The following is a 25751-nucleotide window of genomic DNA, read 5'->3' on the forward strand; positions in this document are numbered from 1 at the left end:
TTTCCACTAGATGAGGCTACCTAGCCACGTTACCGCCCTGACTGCTGGCCTTCAACCACGTGACCGGCGGGGGGGTCTTGGTGGTCTTGGGGGGTCTTGAAGGCGGCTTCTCGGCCTTTCCTTGCCTTTTTTTATCTTAGTAATAGCGTTTTCCCAAATACATGTTTCACCGATTTGTACATGCGAGAAGGGCGCATCTATGCGGAAACTTTGTTCTGATATTACTTGTCTTCCTTACGAATACGGTTGTTTGTCTGTTTGTTTGTTTCCTTGTTTGTTTGTTTGGTTGGTTGGTTTTTTGGGGGGCTCCCAGCATCCGGATGTGACACACGAAACTCAGCAATTAGTATTATTTGTTAAATAGGGACATATTTGACGCCAACATCCAATAATCATCGTTTTTATAGATTTACTTTCAATAGTATTACATATTCAACAGTTGTTTAACGTGTACGTCTTCAGCATAACGTTTTCGCAAGTCAAGCTCCGTTAAATTAACCGGATGTTAGCCTATGTTTCTTTCAAAACAAAAGCTCTCACTTCCCTACTGGTGGCAGCAGAACGTCCTCACTGAAAAGCAAAGCTCAAGAAGTCATGATCGGTTGTAAGCTGCTTTATAACACGCATACAAAGGTCATAGGGACTTGTTATCGGCGGAATTAGCTTGCTTGTATACGGAAGCGGCGCCATGTGTTTACCGGTGACTTGACGCATGTGCAGAGCGGTAGGTCGTGCTGTACCTGCCAAAGCATCCACAACCCGCATTCAGTCAAGCGCTCACGTTCCTCTGCTGGTGGAAGACAGACTTGTTGGCATGATGGATTGTTCACAGGAAGTGCTGTTTGTGTCTGGAGAGCCCAAGAAGGGAATGTCCATCTTCATTGATGTGAGGAATATATGTATTATTATTTGTTTGTATTTGTTATGATTGATGGTCATAATGATGGGGTGCAAAGTGTTGAAAAATATGAATACTGAAAAACAATCACAGCAAATTCTGCTTTTTATCATGTCTTCATAACCTGTTGGCTTCCTTGGCTGAGTGTACGTGTGTGTGTGCGGTGTGTGTGAAAATTTCAGAAATACATCTTATGTGTGGAAATATTTCTTAACATTGTCAGAAATACACATTAAATGTCTTAAACACTTCCTTCCACACATTAATATATAACTTCATATTTTTATTGCCCTCTTTCACCTTCATCGCACATTGTTTATGTTAAAGGGTGCATCGTCAGTCAATTATGAAGAATAACGTCATAAAAATGATTTTTCTCCCAGGGTTTTTAAAATCATAGGGTTTTTAAAATCACAGAAAACAAGAAAACATCTATTTTTGTATTAAAAATAGAATTTCAGCTAAGGAGCAGGACATTTTTTTAAATTATTTTTTACATCCCGTTAATTCCTGTAATTTGTCATAAATAAGCTGCATGCTGCAAATGGCCCCCAGCCCCCACTGTGGACACCCCCTCGATAACACCCCGCTGACCCCCAATGGACAAACAAAGTTTAAGAAGCATTGAATAACTTTGGTTTATTTGTATTTGTAACATTGAAGAGGTGTTTGTGACAAGGCGTTCCTCTTTTATGCTCATGTTGGGCCCTTTGGATTGACTTGTGGACTCCTATAGAGCAGCTACACACAATACCCAGCACACAAAGCTTTCTAGATCTTACACAATCTGCACCTATTCAGCTGAATTTCTTTGGATTTCGTGGTCTGTTTCATTGTATTTCAATGCTACAATGCTATATTCCTCTATGCTACAATGCTACATTCCGCTATGCTACAATGCTACATTCTGCTATGTTACAATGCTACATTCCGCTATGCTATAATGCTACATTCCTCTATGCTACAATGCTACATTCTGCTATGTTACAATGCTACATTCCACTATGCTACAATGCTACATTTCTCTATGCTACAATGCTACATTCTGCTATGTTACAATGCTACATTCCGCTATGCTATAATGCTACATTCCTTTATGCTAGAATGCTACATTTCTCTATGCTATAATGCTACATTCCTGTATGCTAGAATGCTACATTCCTCTATGCTGTAATGCTACATTCCTCAATGCTACAATGCTACATTCCTCTATGTTACAATGCTACATTCCGCTATGCTACAATGCTACATTCCTCTATGCTACAATGCTACATTCCGCTATGCTATAATGCTACATTCCTCTATGCTACAGTGCTACATTTTGCTATGCTATAATGCTACATTCCTCTATGCTATAATGCTACATTCCTCTATGCTACAATGCTACATTCCTCTATGCGACAATGTTACATTCCTCTATGCTACAATGCTACATTCCTCGATGCTACAATGCTACATTCCTCTATGCTACAATGCTACACTCCTCTATGCAACAATGCTACATTCCTCTATGCTATAATGCTACATTCCTGTATGCTAGAATGCTACATTCCACTATGCTGTAATGCTACATTCCTCAATGCTACAATGCGACATTCCTCTATGTTACAATGCTACATTCCGCTATGCTACAATGCTACATTCCTCTATGCTACAATGCTACATTCCACTATGCTATAATGCTACATTCCTCTATGCTACAATGCTACATTCTGCTATGCTATAATGCTATATTCCTCTATGCTATAATGCTACATTCCTCTATGCTACAATGCTACATTCCTCTATGTGACAATGTTACATTCCTCTATGCGACAATGCTACATTCCTCTATGCTACAATGCTACATTCCTCTATGCAACAATGCTACATTCCTCTATGCTATAATGCTACATTCCTCTATGCGACAATGCTACAGTCCTCTATGCTACAATGCTACATTCCTCTATGCAACAATGCTACATTCCTCTATGCTACAATGCTACATTCCTCTATGCTATAATGCTACATTCCTCTATGCTACAATGCTACATTCCTCTATGCTATAATGCTACACAGACAAGCCCTTTTGCTCCATGACTTCCCCAAAATAAAGACACACCACCAAGTAATGTTGTAAAGGCGTAGGCCTTTAGCAAGTTTGTGGGCTAGTCCAGCTGCATAGTGGCCCATGTTCACTAAAGAGTCCAGTGTGAAATGCCCTTGACAGATGAAAATGCATTTCATTTGCTGGTAGGGAATCAGGAACTCCAACCACTTGTGTCTGACGGTGGCGTCTTTTGGAATTGGAAACAAATGTGGCTTTGCCATAGTAAAAGGAGCAGAGCTCGGGGGAGGGGCTTAGTTAACTCTTAGCGGCTTACAGCCACGCCCCTACAAGGATTCACCCCTCTGCAGTTTTACCACGCCCTCTGAAACCAAGCGTTCAGAGCCATCCCAAACTTCTGTCAGGACTCACTTCCAAATGCACAAACATCATGATCTGAAACTTTGGGATGGTTTAACACCAGAATACAACATTCTACTACTTTTATAGGTCAGAAAAGTGGGAAAAGCATCATGGGTCCCCTTTAAGAAGTAAACTAGAATATAGTATTAGTAGTATTGGATGGTATTTTGTTTGAGGATAGGGTTTCACTTCCATCAATAATAAATCCTACTCTGCATTAAGACTTTGTGTATCTCATACACACACACGCATACTTGAACTCCTTTTCTAACATTTTCTTTTTCTCCTTACAGATTTTACGGCGAGCGGATAAAAATGGTAAATATGTAGTGATGATGACATGGTGTTGATGTGGTTTCCAAGGAGACGGGGGTGATAGTAATCATCATATATCAGCCAGGAATAATGATATTAGCTCAGCCTTGGTGAACTACAGCCACCATTTGATTTGATTGAAGTATTTTAGTCACACGTCCTCTCACATCAGCTCCCAGCGATGATCATCATCGGGTATCAACCCCCCCCCTCCTCCTCCACACGTTTGTGACCTCTCGCATAGCAACACTGTTTGGGGTTTCTTAAGTTTAGAAAAAGGAGCTGAGTAATGTACTGTAAAGCTGACCATAGGGGTGTTATTCCATGTCTAGAGGGCTCTGATAAAAAAATTAAAAATTGTATTTAGAAAGCCAACAGTTTTTCTATGCTCCAGCGAGCTAACATTTAGCATTCCTAGTACATAGTACATACCATGTTGGATGTTGTAGTAATATTTTGTTTTTACATTTTCATAAGTATTGTCATATGCAGACACTTAGCTCTACCATTTGTGATGTTGCATGCTAACATTAGCATATTAGCAATGTTAGCATGCTAGCATTACTATGTTAGATGTTGCTTGCTAACATTGGCAATCAGCAATGTTAGTATGCTGGCATTAACATAGTAACATTTTTCAGATATAAACAGACACTTAGCGCTACCATTTTTGATGTTGCATGCTAACATTAGCATATTAACAATGTTTTCATGCTAGCATTACTATGTTAGATGTTGCTTGCTAACATTAGCAATCAGTAATGTTAGCATGCTAGCATTAACATAGTAGCATTTTTTTAGATATACACAGACGCTTAGCGCTACCATTTTTGATGTTGCATGCTAACATTAGCATATTAGCAATGTTAGTATGCTAGCATTACTATGTTAGATGTTGCTTGCTAACATTAGCAATCAGCAATGTTAGCATGCTAGCATTAACATAGTAGCATTTTTTTAGATATACACAGACGCTTAGCGCTACCATTTTGATGTTGCATGCTAACATTAGCATATTAACAATGTTTTCATGCTAGCATTACTATGTTAGATGTTGCTTGCTAACATTAGCAATCAGTAATGTTAGCATGCTAGCATTAACATAGTAGCATTTTTTTAGAATTACACAGACGCTTAGCGCTACCATTTTTGATGTTGCATGCTAACATTAGCATATTAGCAATGTTAGTATGCTAGCATTACTATGTCAGATGTTGCTTGCTAACATTAGCAATCAGCAATGTTAGCGTGCTAGCATTAACATAGTAGCATTTTTTTAGATATACACAGACGCTTAGCGCTACCATTTTTGATGTTGCATGTTGACATTAGCATGTTAGCATGCTAATCTGTAAGCATATTAGTAGCATTTAACATTTCAGCAAATACTGACATCTTCCCAGCCTGTACCCTGCTTTATATTTCATACAGATTTTGTGATAAAATGGTAAAATGGGCGTGGCTCGCACATTCCAGTGTTTTTTCATTGGCTTGTGGGGCTCTAACAATGAAGCAACAGGTGAATTGTCATATTTGATAATAGTATGAGTTGTTTTGATAGCTTTGGTTGTGAAAAAGATGCAAATAAAAAAGTGTTGTCATGATGCCGGTATGATTGTTGGATGGTTACATAGATGGATAGACGCACAACAGTACCCACTGATCCACCGTGCTGACGTATGCTTTTCAGATGACGGCAAGCTGACCTTTGAGGAGTTCAAGGCGTATTTCTCTGATGGCGTTCTGACGCCCGACGAGCTGCAGCAGCTTTTCCACGCCATCGACACGCACAACACAGAGTGAGTGGAGCATCGCTCCTTGTGTACAATCTCTGATAACAATGAATACATGATTATGTATACAGTATATCTTTCCATTTCCATCTTCTGCAATTCCAGCAACATTTGCTCCATGATTTGCTTGATTTGTGTAATCTTAACAATATTTAAAATATTAGCAATAGCAATATTTCAAATGTGTACTATTTCAACCTTTCTTTTGGATCAAAGCAGGAAGACTGAGCTTGGGATATACTTATACTAGCTAGCATTCACTTCATAACGCTAACGGCTAACGTTCGCTCACTCCGCAACAAGACTGACGAACTACAAGCTAATGTCAACCATATGTACGAATATCGGACAACATCGATTTTAGCCTTTACAGAGACATGGCTAAATAAAGGAGACAGCAATTACGCCCTGCACATAGACGGGTTTGGCTCTCCTGTAAGGCTGGATCGAGACTCCTCTCTCACTAAGAAACATTGTGGGGGCGGGGTCTGCATCTATGTCAACCCATCCTATTGCAAATCTGTTGTGATCAGGGAAGAGTTGTGCAACTCTGACATAGAACTGCTGGCCATCTCTCTTCGCCCATTCCACCTCCCACAGGAGTTTCCACAACTTTTTATAATTTTGGTTTATATTCACCCCAAAGCAAACGCTGCTGCTGCGTCTGAACATGTCAAGAATACCATAAACAGGCTAGAATCAATCTCCCCAGACGCACCAAAATTCTTGATGGGTGATTTCAATCACTGTTTAATGGATAAATCTCTTAAGGGATTTCAACAATACATTGACTGCCCCACATGACTTGGTAAAACATTGGACAGATGTTATGGCTCTGTCCCAAAGGCTTATAAGGCAGTCCCCCTTCCTCCCCTTGGTTCTGCAGATCACAACAGTATTTTGCTTGCTCCAGCTTACGTGCCCGTTGTCAAGAGGTCAGAAAAAATAATTAAGACTGTTAAACAGTGGACACCCAGTAGTGTTGACAGACTCCAGGGCTGTTTTGAATCCACTGACTGGAATTGTTTACTGGCCTCCAACAACATCGACGAACAGGTCGACACAGTCACAGATTATATATCCTTCTGTGTCAACAACATTATCCCAACCAAAACCATCACAGTATTCCCTAACAATAAACCCTGGGTAACAAAAGAACTGAAGCAGCTACTCAATAAGAAAAAAAGGATTTTTTTATACGGGTTCAGCGGAGGAAAAGAAGGAGGTCAACCGAGAGGTCAAGCGTGCAATTAAAAGAGCCAAGCTGAATTATAAGAACAAAGTGGAGGCCTCGTTTTCCCAGGGGAACCTCCGCTCTGCTTGGCAGGGCCTGAAGAAGATGGCAGCTGTGAACTGTATGACATCCAGTCGTAAACCCATCCAGGTTGACGGCTGTAGCACAACGTCCCTATCTAATGACCTTAACTCATTTTTTACAAGGTTTGAAAGGGACAGAAGTTCAGAGCGGAAGTCCTTCATTTCCTCACTCAACCCTGGGATTCCTACTGTTACCTTCAGCAAGGAGGAGGTTGTGAGAGCACTGAAGATGACAAAGCTCAACACTGCTAGTGGACCTGACAGCATCTGCGCACGGACCCTCAAGCACTGTGCTGCACAGTTGGGAGAGGTATTCCAGCAACTGTTCCAAACTTCCATGAACTGCTGCACTGTGCCCCAGAGGTGGAAACACTCAACAATCATCCCCATTCCCAAGAAGGGTTCCGTTAAGGTGCTGAATGACTTGAGGCCTGTAGCCTTGACGTCCCTGGTGATGAAAGCTATGGAGAGAATCATTAAAAACTCCATCACCAAGTCTGTTGCCAGTCTTATGGACCCACTGCAGTTTGCATACAGGGCCGGCAGGGGAGTGGACGATGCCAAACTGTTCATAATGGAGGCCATCCATGCTCATCTGGAGACCCCTAATTCCATTGCTCAGCTCCTGTTCGCGGACTTCTCATCAGCATTCAATACCATGCAGCCACACCTCCTTGCTCAAAAGGTAGTTACCCGCTTTAAACTGGATCATCAGCTCACTTTGTGGATTATGGATTTTTTAACTGACCGTTCACAAAGGGTGCTTGTTAACGGTTTATACTCCGACACCCTCCGTACCTCCACCGGCTCCCCCCAGGGCTGTGTTTTATCACCACTCCTCTTCATCCTCTATACGGATGACTGCAGGTCTAGCCAGCCGCATTGCCACCTCGTGAAGTTTGCTGACGACACAGTTCTACTTTCTCTGCTTTCTGCACCTAATCTACACCATAGCTCTGTTCTTCAGGACTTTGTCACCTGGTGTGATGATGTTTGCCTGCAACTCAACCCAACCAAGACCAAAGAGGTGATTGTGACATACAGCAGCAAGCAGAGACAACTTGCAGAGGCCATCACTACCACCATTGGGGGGGAACCGGTGGAGGTGGTTGAGGAGTATAGGTACCTAGGCACTATGTTTGATGGCCTTCTGAGTTTTTCATCTAATACAGAGGAGATCCTCAAGATGTGCAATCAGAGACTGTACATGTTGAGGAAGCTGAGTTCCTTTGCAGTGAACAAAAAAATTTTGCTGACCTTCTATTATGCTTTTATTGAGAACATTTTGGCCATTTTGAAAAAGCTCCTCATGGGCAGGGCCCTGGGGGTGGATGGGATCCACCCAGAGTTCCTTAAGGCCCTGGATTCTGTGGTGGTGTCTTGCTTGATGTAGCTCTGCAGCATTGCGAGGACATCGAGGTCACTGTCACTGGATTAGCAGACCGGGATTGTGAGCTCTCTTTTTAAGAAGGGGGACCGGAGGGTGTGTTCCAACTATCGGGGAATCACGCTCCTCGGCCTCCCTGGTGAGGTCTATTCAGGGGTTATGGGGAGGAAGATCCATCGGACAGTTGAATCTTGGATTCAGGAGGAGGTCCTGAACGTGGAACTGTGGACCAGCTCTACATTCTCAGCAGGATCCTGGAGTGTGCATGGTAGTTTGCTCGACCGGTCTAAATGTGTTTTGTGGACTCAGAGAAGGCATTCAACTGTGTTCCTCGGGGGGATGCTTTGGACTGTACTCCGGGAGTCTGGAGTATTACATCAGCTGATTCAGACTCCAATAAGTCAGACCCGTTTCCAGTACCGGGGGTTGGACTGCCCTTTGTCACCCATTCTGTTCATTACTGTCATGGACAGAATCTCCAGGAGCATTTGAGGGATTTTGGCGGCTGCTGGATTTGTTCTCTGTGGGCTTCATCGAGCCGTGACCTTCAACTCTCACCGGAATGTTTCACAGCCAAGTTTGAAGCGACCGGGATGAGAGTCAGCAGCTCGAAATCCGAGTCCATGGTTGGGGTGGTGTGCCATCTCCGGGTCGGGGATGAGATCCTGTCCCAAGTGGAGGAGTCTATGTACCTCGGGGTCTTGTTCACGAGCGAGGGAAGGGTGGAACGTGAGAATTGGTGCAGCATCTGCAGTGATCAGACTCTACATCGGTCTGTTGTGGTGAAGAGAGAGCTATACCAAAAGTCAAAGCTCTCTATTTCATTTATTAGTTTTCTCCGCTGGGTGTCTGGTCTCTCCTTAGAGATAAGGCGAGGAGCACTGTGATCCGGGAGAGAATCTGAGTATAGGTCACGTTCCGGCTTGGTTGCTTTACGGTTCGACCCCAGGATGCAGAGATGAGGACCCAATAGCAGGTAAAATGTATTTATTGGAGATGCAGCAGAACTATGCACTTGCATCTCCAAAGAAAAGAGCTGTCACAAGGGGCTGAAGGGGGTGACAGTATAACTGCTACTCATACTCATACTCCTCCACTTTAGGAGCCAGATGAGGTGGCTTGGGCATCTGGTTAGGATGTGTACACAGTATATAGTGTATATTGCAGATGTATATGTACTGTGTATGTAACTGAAAAACCTGTGTTTACAGTATATACTGTAGATGTATACGTACTGTGTATGTATCTGAAAAAGGCAATGTGTACACAGTATATAGTGTATATTGCAGATGTATATGTACTGTGTATGTATCTAAAAAGGTGATGTTTATATGGTGTGTGTGTGTGTGTGTGTGTGTGTGTGTGCTGCAGCAACGTGGACACAGATGAGTTGTGTGGTAAGTTGAGCTTTGATGTTTTATTGACGGGAGAGCATGCGTGTGATGTGTTGCCATGAAAGTGTGGAGATGCCATGTTGACCTCTGACCTCTGCCCTCCTGTCGTGTTGCCGTGTGCCGGGTAAGAGTATTTCTCTCAGCACCTGGGGGAGTATAAGAATGTTCTGGCAGCCTTGGAGGATCTCAACACGTCCATCCTGGCCGCCATGGACAAGACAAAGAAGGTGAGGCGCTGTACAGTACGTGCCATATGTTGGCAAATATGAAAGCTGTTGCGGCCCGTGGTATTGTTCTTCATCATGAAACGTCTCACCCGCGAGTGTTAAAAAAAAAGCAGCATCAGTCCCAGGAGGCCGGGCAGCCCAGACGCTCCACAGCAGGATGACCTTTAAGGCTTTGATCGTAACTTGCCACACGCCGAGCACACGAGCACCAAGACGCTTGCGCTCTTTGGACAAACGTGTCCATGCAGCCAATAAGAATAAAAGGTTAGCCTCGGATGTTGATATCACACGGTGATATGAACGTGTGTAGATATAGAACACATAGAGCAGAGACAGTGCTGCCCCGTCGCGTCCGGTATGAAATATAGAACTTTTTCTCTAGCTTCCTTTGCGACTGCTGGCAGCAAGAAATTCCTTATCCTCACGTCTTATGAAAGTTAATGAGTATGTTATGACAATATCCTCCCCCTGCCTTTGATTGACAGGAGTACCAGGGGTCCGCCCACCTGGAACAGTTTGTGACCCGCTTCCTGCTGAAGGAGACCACCAGTCAGCTTCAGTCGCTGCAGAGCTCCTTGGAGTGCGCCATGGAAACCACCGCCGAGCAGACTCGCCAGGACAAGTCAGACACACTCGTCTCCTCACGCCGCCTCTTCCTGCATCCCCAAGTCCAACCTGAACATATTCCCATGACAAATATCCTCTATCTGGCTACACCTCTGCCATCAGCTGCTATGGACTTACTATAACCCTGTTACCATGGCAACAACATCATCTCTTTGTATATAAACATCATCGACACGTATCCTACATCCTTATCTTACCAAACATGCCTACCTGGTATGTTAGTAAACATGACTACATGCAACAATATGGTAGCAAACATGCCTACCTGGTATGCTAGCAAACGTGCTTTACATGCTACAGTATGTTAGCAAACATGCCTACCTGGTATGTTGGCAAACATGCCTACCTGGTATGTTAGCAAACATGCCTGCCTGGTATGTTAGCCAACATGACTACATGCTACGGTATGTTAGCAAACATGCCTATCTGGTATGCTAGCAAACATGCCTACCTGGTATGTTGGCAAACATGCCTACCTGGTATGCTAGCAAACATGCCTACCTGGTATGCTAGCAAACGTGCTTTACATGCTACAGTATGTTAGCAAACATGCCTACCTGGTATGTTGGCAAATATGCCTACCTGGTATGTTAGCAAACATGCCTACCTGTATGCTAGCAAACGTGCCTACCTGGTATGTTAGCAAACATGCCTGCCTGGTATGCTAGCCAATATGACTACATGCTATGGTATGCTAGCAAACATGCCTGCCTGGTATGTTAGCCAACATGACTACATGCTACGGTATGTTAGGAAACATGCCTACTTGCTATGTTAGCAAAGTTAGCATGTACCAGACATGCTACCATGGTTACCAGGTATTAATCTGACCAGTAGTTACCATATTTACCTGGTATTTTTACCATGGTTAGCAGGTATGCTAACATGGTTAGCAGGTATATTAGAATGCATAGCGAGTGTGCAACCACGGTTAGGAGGTAAGTTAGCATATACGTGGTTGTTGGACATGTGATCCATGAGTTGAGTGTTTAGTATTAGTATAGGAGAGCAGATTTTGGTCCTTCAGAGTCTGGCTGACATGTTGACAGTTTTCGGTGAACGTGAGGGCGATTCCGACTGTGAATTGCTTTTCGTGGTGACTTTTAGACGTGAAGGAGATATGTTGGCTTGATGGACACTTACAGTAAGAGCTCCACACCAGGGAGGCTGGATAAGGACAGACTGAGGTTTCTTAAAGGGGTCAGGCTGTCGAGTCGTCACTTCCAGCAATGAAAGCTCACAGTGCAGCCCAGAATAAGATGAGGTGGGCGGACAAAGGATACCATTAGCGCCTCCTCCCACACACGTGTGTGAGAATCATTTGTCACCAGCTAATGAATGACTTTCACAAAAACCTGACACACACTGTAATCATGATTATATCACACCGTATGTAACGTCAGTGTTGATATCGTCAAATATGAACCATTGCAGACTCAGCCCGGCCAAGCCGGAGGTGTTATCCATCCAGTGGACGGGGCGTCGCTCCACCCGGAGACTTCAGAGAAACCACAGCCTGTCCCCCAACAACCCCATCATCAACCTCCTTCATTCAGGTGACACCCATACGCACCTCACCTTTACAGAAGAATCACCTTCATGTCCTTGCCAGGTGCTCATGACCAGGACAGCCATTGGACGGTTCAGGTCAACAGGCTGCAGAAGCTCATCGACCGCTTGGAACAAAAGGTGACCTTCTGCCTCTTGTCCTCCTCATCCCACTGTTTCAGAATGATGTCCATTATTATTTATTATTATTTTTCATTCATTCATTCATTCATTCATTCATGTTCTACCGCTTAATATTTTAATTATTGTAATTATTATTATTTTTTTATGTTTATATATTTATATGTTTTGATTATTTATTTTTTTATTTTTTATTTTTTGTTTTTTTTGTTTTTTTTTTATTTTTTTTTTATTTTTTTATTTTTTTATTATTTAATTTTTTATTATTATTATTATTATTATTATTATTATTTTGGTTCATGCGTCATTAACGCCATAAGTATTCATTTAGGGCTACACGGCGGTCGAGTGGTTAGCACGCAGACCTCACAGCTAGGAGACCAGGGTTCAATTCCACCCTCGGCCATTTCTGTGTGGAGTTTGCATGTTCTCCCCGTGCATGCGTGGGTTTTCTCCGGGTACTCCGGTTTCCTCCCACATTCCAAAAACATGCTCGGTTAATTGGCTAATCCAAATTATCCATAGGTATGAATGTGAGTGTGAATGGTTGTTTGTCTATATGTGCCCTGGGATTGGCTGGCCACCAGTCCAGGGTGTACCCCGCCTCTCACCCGAAGACAACTGGGATAGGCTCCAGCACCCCCATGAACCTTGTGAGGAAAAGCGGTAGAAAATGAATGAAAGTATTTAATTAATCATACCTATGGACAATTTGGAGTGGCCAATTAACCTAGCATGTTTTTGGAATGTGGGAGGAAACTGGAGCACCCAGAGAAAACCCACGCATGCACGGGGAGAACATGCAAACTCCACACGGAGATGGCCGAGGGTGGAATTGAACCCTGGTCCTCCTAGCTGTGAGGCCTGTGCGCTAACCACTAGACCGCCGTGCCGCCTATTCATTTAATTATTACATCAAAATATGAAAAAGCCATAATAATTGTCCATTGTCCTGGGGTCACTGGGGCATCCCTCTGGAGCCCGGTCAGGCATGGCACGAAGACGCCCATGGGGCCCATGGGACACGAGGCAGCTGACAGGTACCGGCAGGCCAAGCAACACGACATGAAAGCAGCGCCTGGTGGGCTGTCCTATCTGTGGGGCTGAGCTTGTCAAAAAGTTCCTCTGTGTCAGAGTCTTGGGGATGGATGAGATCTGCCTGAAGTTCCTTAAGGCCCGAGATGCTATGGGGCTGTCTTGGTTGACACAGCTCTGCAGCATCGAGTGGACATCTTGATTGACAAACCAGGGTGGTGGTCCTCCCTTTTAAGTAGGGGAATGGTAGGTGTGTTCCAACTCTGGTGGCATCACACTTCACAGCCTTTCTGGTAAGGTCTAATCAGGGGTTATGGAGAGGAGGATCTGCCAGATAGTTGAATGTCATATTTGGTCCCTGGTTGTGAAACTGTGGACCAGATCTACACTCCCAGGAGGGTCCTTGAGGGTGCATGGGAGTTTGGCCACCATTCTACATATGTTTTGTGGACTTGGTGAAGGCGTTCCTTCATGTTCCTTGAGGAATTATGTAGGTAGCGCTCCAGCAGTGTGGGATGGCGGTGGGCAAAACCGTTCATTTCAGTGAAACTAGCGGTGTGAATATGAATTCATTTCAACGACACTTCCATGTCTTTATGAAATGTTCCATGAACGGCTCATTCTTCTGCATGCAGGACATCCGTCTGGAGCCCGTTGAGGAGGAGGTCTTGGAGAGCAAGCTGGTGCGTCCTCACCATTTCATCCCGTCTCATACGATGATGATGGTGGTGATTGTGATGGAGATGATGAGTGCGGTTGTCATGGCGACAGCAGCAGGACCATCTTATCTCATCATTTTTTTGGCGTTCGCAGGAAGCGAGTGACACTTTCACATTCATCAAACTTTCTTCCTGTGTGTGTGTGTGCGTGTGTGCGCGTGTGCGTGTGTGTGTGTGTGTGTGTAGATGATTGTGCAACCTCTTTGACAAGTTGTCATGTGTGGTTTGTCAGCACATCCTCATCATCCAGAGGCAGCTGTCTGTGTTGGAGGAGGAGATGGAGGAGTTCCGTCTGGCTCTCAGACAATACATGAGCCATACCTGCACACAGACTGGATGCCTGCAGTCAGTATACACACACACACACACAGACTCACAGATGTGGAGCTAGCATGAGTGACGAATGTTAGCATCGTATTTATGGACTATGACCAGCGTGACGTCAGCTGTCACTTTGACTCCACATAAAAGCCCAGCAGCCCCGAGGACCAGCTGACATTTACACATTTTTAGCCACGCCCACTTCACTTGACACACAAGTCGGTCAATACTAAAACACAACATTGATGTACTTGTACCATAAAGGTATAGATATTGTTAGTAGACGATTGCCTAAGCATCTAGATACAAGGGTTACTATCCCATTCCGAAACATATGTCTTAAAAACGATTCCATACGGTACAAACGATTCATTTCAATACGATTCAGTAGTTATATTAGTTGGTGTAGACATGAGTCTTACATTCTAAAATACAGAAACCAATTGCATAAAATCATCATTCTTAAGAGTATCATATTCCCGACCACCAGGCCCAAGGAAATGTTTAGACATTTTAAAAAATACAATGTGTAAATAACGACATCAAATTTTATGTAAAGGGATACCTAGTTTTTAATATGGGCCATTATGTTATTCAAACAATAATATACAGTTAAAACGTTTTTTTAATTTTTAATGCAAGCAGCAATTTGTCCCACTTAGTTGGAAGGCACTGATGGACTACTACACTGTATTTAAGCCGTATTCTTCCCCCTCATCCTAAATGGGAAGGCATCAAGGGAAGATGGGCTTATTGAGTGCTAATGCGGATATTTCTTAGTCCAGGCTGGTACTGGTGGATGGGGGCTCTCTATTTATTTCATGTTCTTACACAATACATCATCAATAAGATCAATTTGGGTCACATTGAAAAAATAATTATTTGAGATTTTGAGACAATACGTCAAAGATTTACACAGAACTGACAATATTAGGAATTTAAAACTTTATTTCCGTACATTGAAGACTTTTTTCTTGTCAATTTGGAATTTCATTCTCATATTTGACTTTTTTCTTTTTGTAAATTTACGACTTTATCCTCAGACATTTAGGACTTTTTTATTTATATATGACAGATTTTCTTTTTCTCATAAATGTATGACTTTTTTTCAAATTTCCATCCTTTAAATTTATTACTTAAATCTCAAATTATTTAATTTCCAAGGATAAAGTCATAAATTTACAGCTTTATTTTTGAAAACGTACAGGTTTTTTTTGTAAATTTACAACTTTATTGTCATAAATGTACAACATTAATGGAAATCTCAGATTATTTAGCTAGTCCACTGCTAATGCTAGCGCTGCTAATGCTATTTGTAAATTAAGAGACAGACTGTCAAGCAGATACTTGTCAGAGCAGATATCAGGTCGCTTGGGTTCATCCTTCCCAACCCTAGTATACATGGTGTTGATGTACTTGGAGTCTAAGGTTATCCATGTTGTCAGTACGTGTTTAGATGGTGTTGTACTAGGAAGTGATGAATATTTATTGAGTAGTTTTGTCACCTGTCATGCAGCATTGCAGTGCAGCGTCTGGCTAACGAGTCTCACTTTGTCCTTTATGAATTCTGGGAGGATAACAACATGTGGAAGAAGTAAGTTGACTTAGTTTGTACACGTATGTGTTTTGTGTATAAATGGAGGTGATGACGTGTTGTGGTAGTCACTTGCAGACCAACTACAGCAAAACCTTCCAGAGGGCCAACGTGGACTTCCTGGAAAGTCCGGAGAGCGTGACCACCATGCTGCTCCCTGGTAGGTACACCAGCAAGTACTCAGACTTCATGTATTAATACCACGTATCCTGGATAGGCTTGGACATCGTTTGAATTTGAGCGATTCCGATTCCTGGTTTTGATTCCTGTTCTGATTCGTTCATAAAAAGTTAGCATGGTTGAAATGCAGGCGCTAACCAAAGCTCTTGGATGAAATGTCTTTTTCATAATGTGAATGACTTACAGTGAAGAAAATAAGTATTTGAACACCCTGCTGTTTTGCTATTTCTCCCACTTAGAAATCATGGAGGGGTCTGAAATTTTCATCGTAGGTGCATGTCCACTGTGAGAGAGATAAACTAAAAAGAAAAATCCAGAAATCACAATGCATGATTTTTTAACAATTTATTTGTGTGATACAGCTGCAAATAAGTATTTGAACACCTGTGTATCATCTAGAATTCTGACCCTGAAAGACCTGTTAGTCTGCCCATTAGAAGTCCACCTGCACTCCATGTATCATCCTGAATCAGATGCACCTGTTTGAGGTCGTTAGCTGCATAAAGACACCTGTCCACCCCATACAATCAGTAAGACTTTAACTTGTAACATGGCGAAGACCAAAGAGCTGTCCAAAGACACCAGAGACAAAATTGTACACCTCCACAAGGCTGGAAAGGGCTACGGAGCAATTACCAAGCAGCTTGGTGAAAAAAGGTCCACTGTTGGAGCTATCATTAGAAAATGGAAGAAGCTAAACATGACGGTCAATCTCAATCGGAGTGGAGCCCCATGCAAGATATCACCTCGTGGGGTCTCAATGATTCTAAGAAAGGTGAGGAATCAGCCCAGAACTACACGACAGGACTTGGTCAATGACCTGAAAGGAGCTGGGACCACCGTTTCCAAGGTTACTGTAGGTAATACACTAAGACGTCATGATGTGAAATCATGCATGGCACGAAAGGTTCCCCTGCTTAAACCAGCACATGTCAAGGCCCGTCTTAAGTTTGCATATGACCATTTGGATGATACAGAGGAGTCATGGGAGAAAGTTTTATGGTCAGATGAGACCAAAATAGAACTTTTTGGTCATAATTCCAATAAGCGTGTTTGGAGGAAGAAGAATGAAGAGTACAATCCGAAGAACACCATCCCTACTGTGAAGCATGGGGGTGGTAGCATCATGCTTTGGGGGTGTTTTTCTGCACATGGGACAGGACGAGTGCACTGCATTAAAGAGAGGATGACTGGGGCCGTGTATTGTGAGATTTTGGGGAACAACCTCCTTCCCTCTGTCAGAGCATTGAAGATGGGTCGTGGCTGGGTCTTCCAACACGACAACGACCCGAAGCACACAGCCAGGAAAACCAAGGAGTGGCTCCGTAAGAAGCATATCAAGGTTCTAGCATGGCCCAGCCAGTCTCCAGACCTGAACCCAATCGAAAATCTTTGGAGGGAGCTCAAACTCCGTGTTTCTCAGCGACAGCCCAGAAACCTGACTGATCTAGAGAAGATCTGTGTGGAGGAGTGGGCCAAGATCCCTCCTGCAGTGTGTGCAAACCTGGTGAAAAACTACAGGAAACGTTTGACCTCTGTAATAGCAAACAAAGGCTACTGTACCAAATATTAACATTCATTTTCTCAGGTGTTCAAATACTTATTAGCAGCTGTATCACACAAATAAATTGTTAAAATTTGGATTTTTCTTTTTAGTTTATCTCTCTCACAGTGGACATGCACCTACGATGAAAATTTCAGACCCCTCCATGATTTCTAAGTGGGAGAAATAGCAAAATAGCAGGGTGTTCAAATACTTATTTTCTTCACTATGAATGACCGTGAATTCATGCTATTAATAACCAATAAAAGTATCAACCATTGAACATGAACATAAATATTTGGAAGAATCTTTATATAGGAGGACAGGTGGACATTTATGTAATTAACGCTTCCGGGAGAATCGGAATGTCAGAACCAGTTCCAATGGATGTTCGATGGCCCAACCTAATCCTGGACCTGGACGCCATGTCAGGTCAAACTTTATTGATATAAGACAATGTAAATAACAAATGGTACCAAACAGTATAATACACATACAGTATTTTACATATATATTATTTAACTTTTTGTTTTGGTAATAGCAAACTGTACCGGAGTTTATCCAAAGTCAAGTCAAAAGTTTCCAGATCATTTCTAATGCTCTTGAATGGGAAAGTGCCTCCAAACTTTTGTATCTGCTGTATAGTTGATATTTATATATGCTTTTATTGTACTATTAGCTGTACATCTGCATCTGTACATTTATACCATAGTACTAATTAATTATTGATTATTACTCCTATTGTTGATTATTGATACAAATGTATTTGTTTCCTCCGCAGCTTCTTGGTGGGTCCTCAACAACAACAACTGATCTCGGACCAGCAGACTCGCCATGACGTCGTAGTGACATCTATTATGTCGTTTAGCAACTCCGTGTTTCCTTCTTTGCAAGACAAAAAACAGAATCTAAACAACCTTCGTCTTTCTACAAAGCAACACGTCATCACGTGTTGGGCGTGACGTCATAACGTGGCTGCTCTTCCACGTGAGCTGATTAAGGAAGCTTTCTTTCAGTCACTTTTTAGAAAACGTCTTTTACCGCCCCCTGGTGACGGCAAGGGGTACTACAGCTACTGTACACTTTAGGTGTAACGCGTAGAGATGTGTATTTATGTTGAATCAATAAACATATTTATGTTGAATCAATAAACAAGTCAAAATAGACAAGAAGATGCTCTTTTGTCCTTTTTATTGATAAATTATCATTTGGAAAAAGATGACCTTTGCCCTCCACGCACGTCTTATGTACAAAGTATGTATCTTTGTGTCACATGATCACCATCCGCCTCATGACTCTTGTGGGCCAGCTCGCCTACAGCGCGGGGTCAGAGGTCAGAGAGCAAAGCTAAAGGTTTACATTCTTTTTAAAAAAAAAAAAGCAATTGGCAACATGCAAACAGCATCAGAGGAATTATTGGGAGTATTGGGAGTATTGGAAGTATTGGGATTATTGCTGTGGTCAAATCAGTCATGTAAAAAAACATTAAAAAGCTCCTGTTGGTGGGGGGGGGCACCTGGTGTATGTTTATGCTTGCCATCAGTATCAGCCAATGTACATTCAGCCAATATGTTAGTCGTTATGGAAGGGGGGGGTCAGTGTACACGTTAGTCGTTATTGAAGTGAGGGTCTGAGTGCATGTTAGTCGTTATGGAAGGGGGGGTCAGTGTACACGTTAGTCGTTATTGAAGTGAGGGTCTGAGTGCATGTTAGTCGTTAGGGAAGGGAGGGTCAGTGTACATGTTAGTCATTATTGAAATGAGGGTCTGAGTGCATGTTAGTCGTTAAGGAAGGGAGGGTCAGTGTACACGTTAGTCGTTATTGAAATGAGGGTCTGAGTGCATGTTAGTCGTTAAGGAAGGGAGGGTCAGTGTACACGTTAGTCGTTATTGAAGTGAGGGTCTGAGTGCATGTTAGTCGTTAAGGAAGGGAGGGTCAGTGTACACGTTAGTCGTTATTGAAGTGAGGGTCTGAGTGCATGTTAGTCGTTATGGAAGGGGGGGGTCAGTGTACACGTTAGTCGTTATGGAAGGGGGGGTCAGTGTACACGTTAGTCGTTATTGAAGTGAGGGTCCGAGTGCATGTTAGTCGTTATGGAAGGGGGGGTCAGTGTACATGTTAGTCATTATTGAAATGAGGGTCTGAGTGCATGTTAGTCGTTATGGAAGGGGGGGTCAGTGTACACGTTAGTCGTTATGGAAGGGGGGGTCAGTGTACACGTTAGACGCTCTTGGAAGCAGCGTACTGTTACAGTTGTCATCAGAGTACACGGCAGTTGTTATAGGAGGGGGTATCAGTGTACACGTTAGTCAATATGAGAGGGGGGCATCAGGCTCCACTTCAGTCATTGTAGGAGCAGGGGAGGGGGCAGAGTACATGTTAGTAGTTATAGGAGGGGGGGTAAAGTACACGTTAGTCGTGTACACATTTTGGCAGGGGGGTGCAAAGTGAGTTCTGGGGGCCATTTTGGGACCAGAGCTGGCGTATTTGGTGCGAATGGGACCATGGCGGCTCTGTCTTGTTTGCGACAAAAAGAAGAATTTCTTTTCCTTGACATGTTTTTCAGACTTTGTGTCCCACGGCGTTTCCTGTCGTCCGGCATCCACATGCAAATGCATCAGACGGTTATGCAAATGAGATGATGGTGTTCCACCAAGTACCACCACCGGTAGATTGCAGTCCTGTGGGCCAGCGCAGCTACGACAGGCTATGACTATATTCATTAGCTACTCTAAAAGACAAAGCTAAGATGTTTTCATCGTACATTGATGGATTCACCCCCCCCCATGAAGTACTGCAGCAACAAAAAGGTGATGCACATCCCAGGTTGGTCTCACGTTGGCCATCCAATCAGACGTCTCGCTGCAGCCGCCATGTGTCAGCTTACAAAAGATGCTAGCTGTGGCAGGACGGACTTCTACCGGATCATCAAGTTGGACACAGAAGCAGCTGCTTGCCGGGCCGAGAGGACATTTGGGGGGAGGAGGCATTAAGCAAAGCTGTTCTCCGGGTAGCTGACCTTGATGGCCCCCCAGTAGCAGGCCCGGACCAGGCATATGAGACCCAGCAGGTACGCAAAGACCCATGACACGTAGGTGGCGTTGTAGTGGCGGGCAAAGTCCCTCGTACCAACCTGGCAGCAACATTTCACTTTCACTTTCATGTGAAACCCGTTACTCAGCATGTACACCATAGAGAGGCGCGGTACTTACAGTTAGTCCCACGCCAATGAAGATGCAGATCATTCCCACGGTGATGTAAGCGCAACAGCGCCTCCTGGGGAGCGCACTGCCCACCGACGAGCTGTTCAAAAAATTCAAAACCACAAATGAGATATGAATACTTTTGACATATTTGTATGCTGAAAAGTACTACACAAATACATCCACAGCAGGCCCGCTGACCGGACAATATAGGGGCCGGCGTGGACCCCCCCCCCCTCCCCCAACCCCTGATGAACATTCACTCACACCGCTGGAAGACTAGCAAGACTAGAAAGGTCACATGACCACCTCAGCGCTCACATCTCACGCTCACGCGTCTCATGTGACGCGTCTACAGCCAGGATTAGGGTCTGAGGGACCGGCTCGGGGGGACTCCATCACCTGACACCACCCCCCACCCCACCACCACCACCACCAATCATGTTCTACATGTGCACCAGCTGACCTGCTCATGACGGGAAAAGACTGACGTCCATTCTTACTGACTGCAATGAAAAACAAGCCAGACTTCAAAAGTTTTGAGACACCTTGTCATTGGATACTGTGGATAAGTGTCTACAAACGTTGGTATGAGGCGCATCGACGGGACGCCTTTACTTGCTCATGAGCATGTGTGTGTGTGCAATGTGGGGTTTTGTGCACTTACATTTTTTTGCAGTGGGGGCACTTGGCTAACGTGTTGAAGCGTAGCTCCATCCACTGAAGAACACAAAAACATCATCACTGCTCCTGGATGTCAGACATTAGCATTAGCATTAGCACTAGCATTAACATCAGCACTAGCACTAGCACGAGCACTAGCATCAGCACTAGCATTAGCACTAGCATTAGCATTAACATCAGCACTAGCATTAGCATTAGCACGATCTTAGAGCAGTGACATCACTGTGTCCAGCATGGCGCTCCAGGAGAGCACGAGTGCCACCGGCTGTGCTCAGCGGGGCCTGACGCTAAACAGTAGCAGCACACAGATCGTCCTCGAGGGGACGCTGATGCGCACATGAAGCGGGAAAGAGAGAATGCGGGTGTTTGGGTACCAGGAAGGTGTTGCCGCAGTGACCGCAGACCACCCGCATCCCCTCAGGCTGGATGGGGAGGGCGGGCTGGGCGGGCTGCTCCTCGGGGATGACCATCACCGGGCTCAGGTTGATGATGCGTCTGCTGTAAGGCATGTGTTATCATGATGGGGAGGGCATGAGAAAGTGGAACGGTGCCGGCTACCCACCAGTTGGGTCGAGGGCATCCTATCCTCCTGGACGTGTCCTTGCAGATGAGCAGGCAGTTGCAGGGACACCGCACGTACTTCTTCCCCGTGGGCGGGTTCTTGATGGGCTGGGCGGGAAGGAGAGAGGGGATGATTGGAGGCTCGCGAAGGACCAGATGCTGCTGCGGCGTACCGTGGCCTCGTTGCAGAGCGTGCACTTCACCACGTGCTGGTGCAGCTTGCCGTCCAGGTGGATGAGCGACTGGCACACGCGGCAGGTGATGACCGGCACGCCGCCCGCGTCCGGGCTGGCGATGGCCGTGTAGGGAGGCGGGAGCTCGGCTTTGGCGGGAGAATGATTGACTCAACAGATGGAAGTTTGGATTTATAAACATGACATCACCCCCACCGCCACTCGCCACAGGTAGATTGCAGTCCTCCCGATACCCAGCGGGGTACATGGTGCTGGTCTGCCCCGTGAGTGTGGTTGTGTTTCTGTACTCTGACGCTGCCCCCCCGCAGCACACCGTGTGACCCTCACGCAGAGCGAGGAGGGTCACACGGGCGGAGCCACCCCCGGCGTGATGTGCGGATGAACAATGATGCCTTTTACCGAGCCCCGCCCCCATGAGCATTGACGTGGGCATGACACAACTCGTCACATGACCAGCACACCATGCTGACACGGCACTTTGATGAAACCGTACACACGCTACCGGCCGTCACCCTCTCTGGACACCAGCGACACGTAAAGCAAAACCTCTGCACTCACTGGAACACGCACACGCACGCACGCACACGCACACGCACACCTTGAAAGCTAAGGGGCCAAATAAAAGGCCTAAAGAAAGGGCCTGAGACCCCAAATCAACATTTTAGACGTGAAACCTCGGCCAGAAAAAAAGCCCAAGATGGCTCCACCACTCATCCTCATCTCCGCCAGATGGCCCGCCCTCCTCTTGGTCACCATCCAATCACAAATGAGCCATGAGACAACTAATAACGACCAGCAAGTAAAACGTGAAATGAAACGTAGTGATACATGTCATGAGATAAGACTTGTTGTGAGATGAGACACGAAATGAGACATGTTATCAAGTGAGACATGAGATGAGACATGTCATGAGATCAGACATAAGATGAGTCATGTCATGAGAGGAGGCATGCCCTGAGAGGAGACATGCAATGGGATGAGGCATGTCATGAGATGAGATGAGGTATGTCATGAGATGAGACAAGTCATGACATGAGACATGAGATGAGTCATGTAATGAGATGAGACACGAGATGAGACATGTCATGAGATGTGACATGTCATAAAATGAGACATGAGGTGAGTCATGTCATGAGAGGAGGCATGTCATGAGATGAGACATGTCCTGAGATGAGGCATGTAATGGGATGAGGCATGTAAGGGGATGAGGCATGTCATGAGATGGGGCAGTTAATGAGAGGAGACATGAGATGAGACATGTCATGAGATGAGACACAAGATGAGAGGAGACATGTCATGAGATGAGACACGAGATGAGGCATGTCATGAGAGGAGACATGTCCTGAGATGAGGCAGGTCATGAGAGGAGACATGTCATGAGAGGAGACATGTCATGAGATGAGGCAGGTCATGAAATGAGACATGTCATGAGAGGAGACATGTCATGGGATGAGGCATGTCATGAGATGGGGCAGTTAATGAGAGGAGACATGAGATGAGACATGTCATGAGATGAGATGAGGCATGTCATGAGAGGAGACATGACATGAGATTAAACATGTCGAGATGAGATATGTCATGAGATTAGACATGTCATGAGAGGAGACGTGTCATGAGATGAGACACGAGATGAGAGGAGACGTGTCATGAGATGAGACACAAGATGAGGCATGTCATGAGAGGAGACATGACCTGAGATGAGGCAGGTCATGAGATGAGACATGTCATGAGATGAGGCATGTCATGAGATGAGCTGAGGCATGTCATGAGATGAGACATGTCATGAGATGAGATGAGGCATGTCATGAGAGGAGACGTGTCATGAGATGAGATATGTCATGAGATTAGACATGTCATGAGAGGAGACGTGTCATGAGATGAGACACGAGATGAGAGGAGACATGTCATGAGATGAGACACAAGATGAGGCATGTCATGAGAGGAGACATGTCATGAGATGAGGCAGGTCATGAGAGGAGACATGTCATGAGATGAGGCAGGTCATGAGAGGAGACATGTCATGAGATGAGGCATGTCATGAGATGAGGCAGGTCATGAGGAGACATGTCATGAGATGCGACATGTCAGATGAGACATGTCATGAGATGAGACACATGAGAGGAGACATGTCATGAGATGCGACATGTCAGATGAGACATGTCATGAGATGAGACACATGAGAGCAGACATGTCATGAGATGCGACATGTCAGAGGAGACATGTCATGAGATGAGACACATGAGAGAAGACATGTCATGACATGTTGTTTGTGACCACTTGGCCTTGCAGGTGATCTGCATGTATGTCAACACAGAGAGATGCGTGAGTGGCTAAGATCAGAACTATTCATATGCTGCACGCCAACCAATAAGAAACTGCACTACAAAATGATGACGACACACTTCCTGTTACACTTGTACACTGTACAAGTATGTACAGCGGGGTGTCCAAAGTGCAGCCCAGGGCTATCATCACACCACAGTTTCTTTTTTCTTATCATCCAATCCTTATTACGCAGATATGTTACTACACACTAATATGCTTTGTCACATACAACAATAAGCATCCACTATATAGATTACAACACAAAGCATACACTATATAGATCGGAAGGCAAAGCATACACTATATAGATCGGAAGGCAAAGCATACACTATATAGATCGGAAGGCAAAGCATACACTATATAGATCAGAAGGCAAATCATAGAGCACATAGATTATAGTATATAGATTGCTTCTAGCAGTACTTTCACACATGGGCATGATGATAATGATGATGACGATGATGGTGTACCTAATGGAGGTGTGACGATGATGATGATGCATGGATGAAGGCCTACGAAATGAGTCCTGGTCGTGATGTTATTGTAGGCCTCTGCTCTGGAGCCCACTGCTCCAGTTCTCACAGTCTGGACTCCACCCCCCCCCCCTCCAACACACACACACACACACACAGCCCCTAGCTTGCGTGCGTGTGCCTCTGTGCATCTCCAATGACACACAAAAGCCTCGGCGTGCGTGTTTACCTCGGGGGCTGGGATCCTGCAGGTACGGAGGCGCGCCGGGGGTCTCCGAGTTGGGGGTGGACAGCAGCGGGGATCGCTCGTCCATGCCGTCGGAGGCCATGTTTGGAGCGGACACCCGAACCCGAGGACGAGGACGAGGAAGAACCAGCGGCGGATGCTCGAGGCCGACCGATACGCTCCGGTCCAGTCCAAGAGAGCCGGGTGGCGGCGGCCTGAGAGGGGGAGGAGCTTCGTGGAAGTGGGGCGGGCCGTTTGGGAGCACGCGCATGCGCACAAAAACAAAACAGGAAACGCTGCTAAACGTTTTTTTATTATTTCATTTGGGCGCATGTGTGCTTTTCCATTTTGCTCTCAAAACAACAACTGAAAAAAACCAAGATGCAGTTTCAGAGCTTCGCCGCTAGGTGCCCCTGTTGCACGGCCCCCGGGTGCAGTTTCACGACTTCAACGCCAGAGGTCCCCGTTTGACAGCCGAGCGAAGTCATAGGGCCAATGACGTATATGCTGATTTTTGTTTGTTTGTTTCCGCTTTTTCATTTTTAGATTTAGCTTTTTATAAAAACAAAAATGTTTAGAAATAAAGTATATAGTCTG

At 44.8% G+C, this 25751-nt stretch overlaps 2 protein-coding genes across 4 annotated transcripts; one reads left to right on the forward strand and one right to left on the reverse strand.

Annotated features, from left to right (window-relative positions):
* The first annotated feature begins 347 nt into the window (after positions 1-347).
* Positions 348-18638, forward strand: necab1 (N-terminal EF-hand calcium binding protein 1). Of its 3 annotated transcripts, XM_058046835.2 has the most exons (13): positions 585-886; positions 3641-3665; positions 5353-5461; positions 9531-9556; positions 9683-9780; positions 10266-10402; positions 11842-11963; positions 12020-12096; positions 13767-13814; positions 14083-14195; positions 15688-15765; positions 15834-15925; positions 18270-18638. In XM_058046835.2, exons 1-13 carry the CDS (start codon positions 713-715, stop codon positions 18299-18301), a joined length of 1131 nt encoding a protein of 376 aa, XP_057902818.2. In that variant the 5' UTR covers positions 585-712; the 3' UTR covers positions 18302-18638. The 3 variants fall into 3 exon arrangements, with proteins under 3 accessions (XP_078648338.1, XP_078648339.1, XP_057902818.2); XM_078792213.1 differs by lacking the exon at positions 14083-14195 and having other exon boundaries at positions 571-886; positions 11842-12096; XM_078792212.1 differs by lacking the exons at positions 9531-9556; positions 9683-9780; positions 10266-10402; ... (5 more) ...; positions 15834-15925; positions 18270-18638 and adding an exon at positions 6896-9506 and having other exon boundaries at positions 348-886.
* A 31-nt stretch (positions 18639-18669) lies between these two features.
* On the reverse strand, positions 18670-25385 carry pip4p2 (phosphatidylinositol-4,5-bisphosphate 4-phosphatase 2). Its single transcript, XM_058046839.2, has 7 exons — positions 25158-25385; positions 22110-22258; positions 21938-22044; positions 21750-21873; positions 21359-21411; positions 20701-20791; positions 18670-20621 (listed from the first exon to the last, which is right to left on the reverse strand). Exons 1-7 carry the CDS (start codon positions 25255-25257, stop codon positions 20478-20480), a joined length of 768 nt encoding a protein of 255 aa, XP_057902822.2. The 5' UTR covers positions 25258-25385; the 3' UTR covers positions 18670-20477.
* Between the last annotated feature and the right edge of the window lie 366 nt (positions 25386-25751).

The sequence above is a fragment of the Doryrhamphus excisus genome, linkage group LG7 (genome assembly GCF_037039965.1).
Source record: "Doryrhamphus excisus strain RoL-2023G ecotype Guam linkage group LG7, RoL_Dexc_Guam_v1.1, whole genome shotgun sequence".
NCBI classification, from domain to species: Eukaryota; Metazoa; Chordata; class Actinopteri; order Syngnathiformes; family Syngnathidae; genus Doryrhamphus; species Doryrhamphus excisus.

Coding starts and splice junctions, on each gene's coding strand:
- necab1 (XM_078792212.1), top strand. CDS start 713: ATGTGCAGAGCGGTAGGTCGTGCTGTACCTGCCAAAGCATCCACAACC. Junction 887..3,640: donor GAATGTCCATCTTCATTGAT/GTGAGGAATATA, acceptor TTCTCCTTACAG/ATTTTACGGCGAGCGGATAA. Junction 5,462..6,895: donor ATCGACACGCACAACACAGA/GTGAGTGGAGCA, acceptor ATTTTTTACAAG/GTTTGAAAGGGACAGAAGTT.
- pip4p2 (XM_058046839.2), bottom strand. CDS start 25,257: ATGGCCTCCGACGGCATGGACGAGCGATCCCCGCTGCTGTCCACCCCC. Junction 22,259..25,157: donor GCAGGATCCCAGCCCCCGAG/GTAAACACGCAC, acceptor CTCCCGCCAAAG/CCGAGCTCCCGCCTCCCTAC. Junction 22,045..22,109: donor CGCTCTGCAACGAGGCCACG/GTACGCCGCAGC, acceptor CTTCCCGCCCAG/CCCATCAAGAACCCGCCCAC.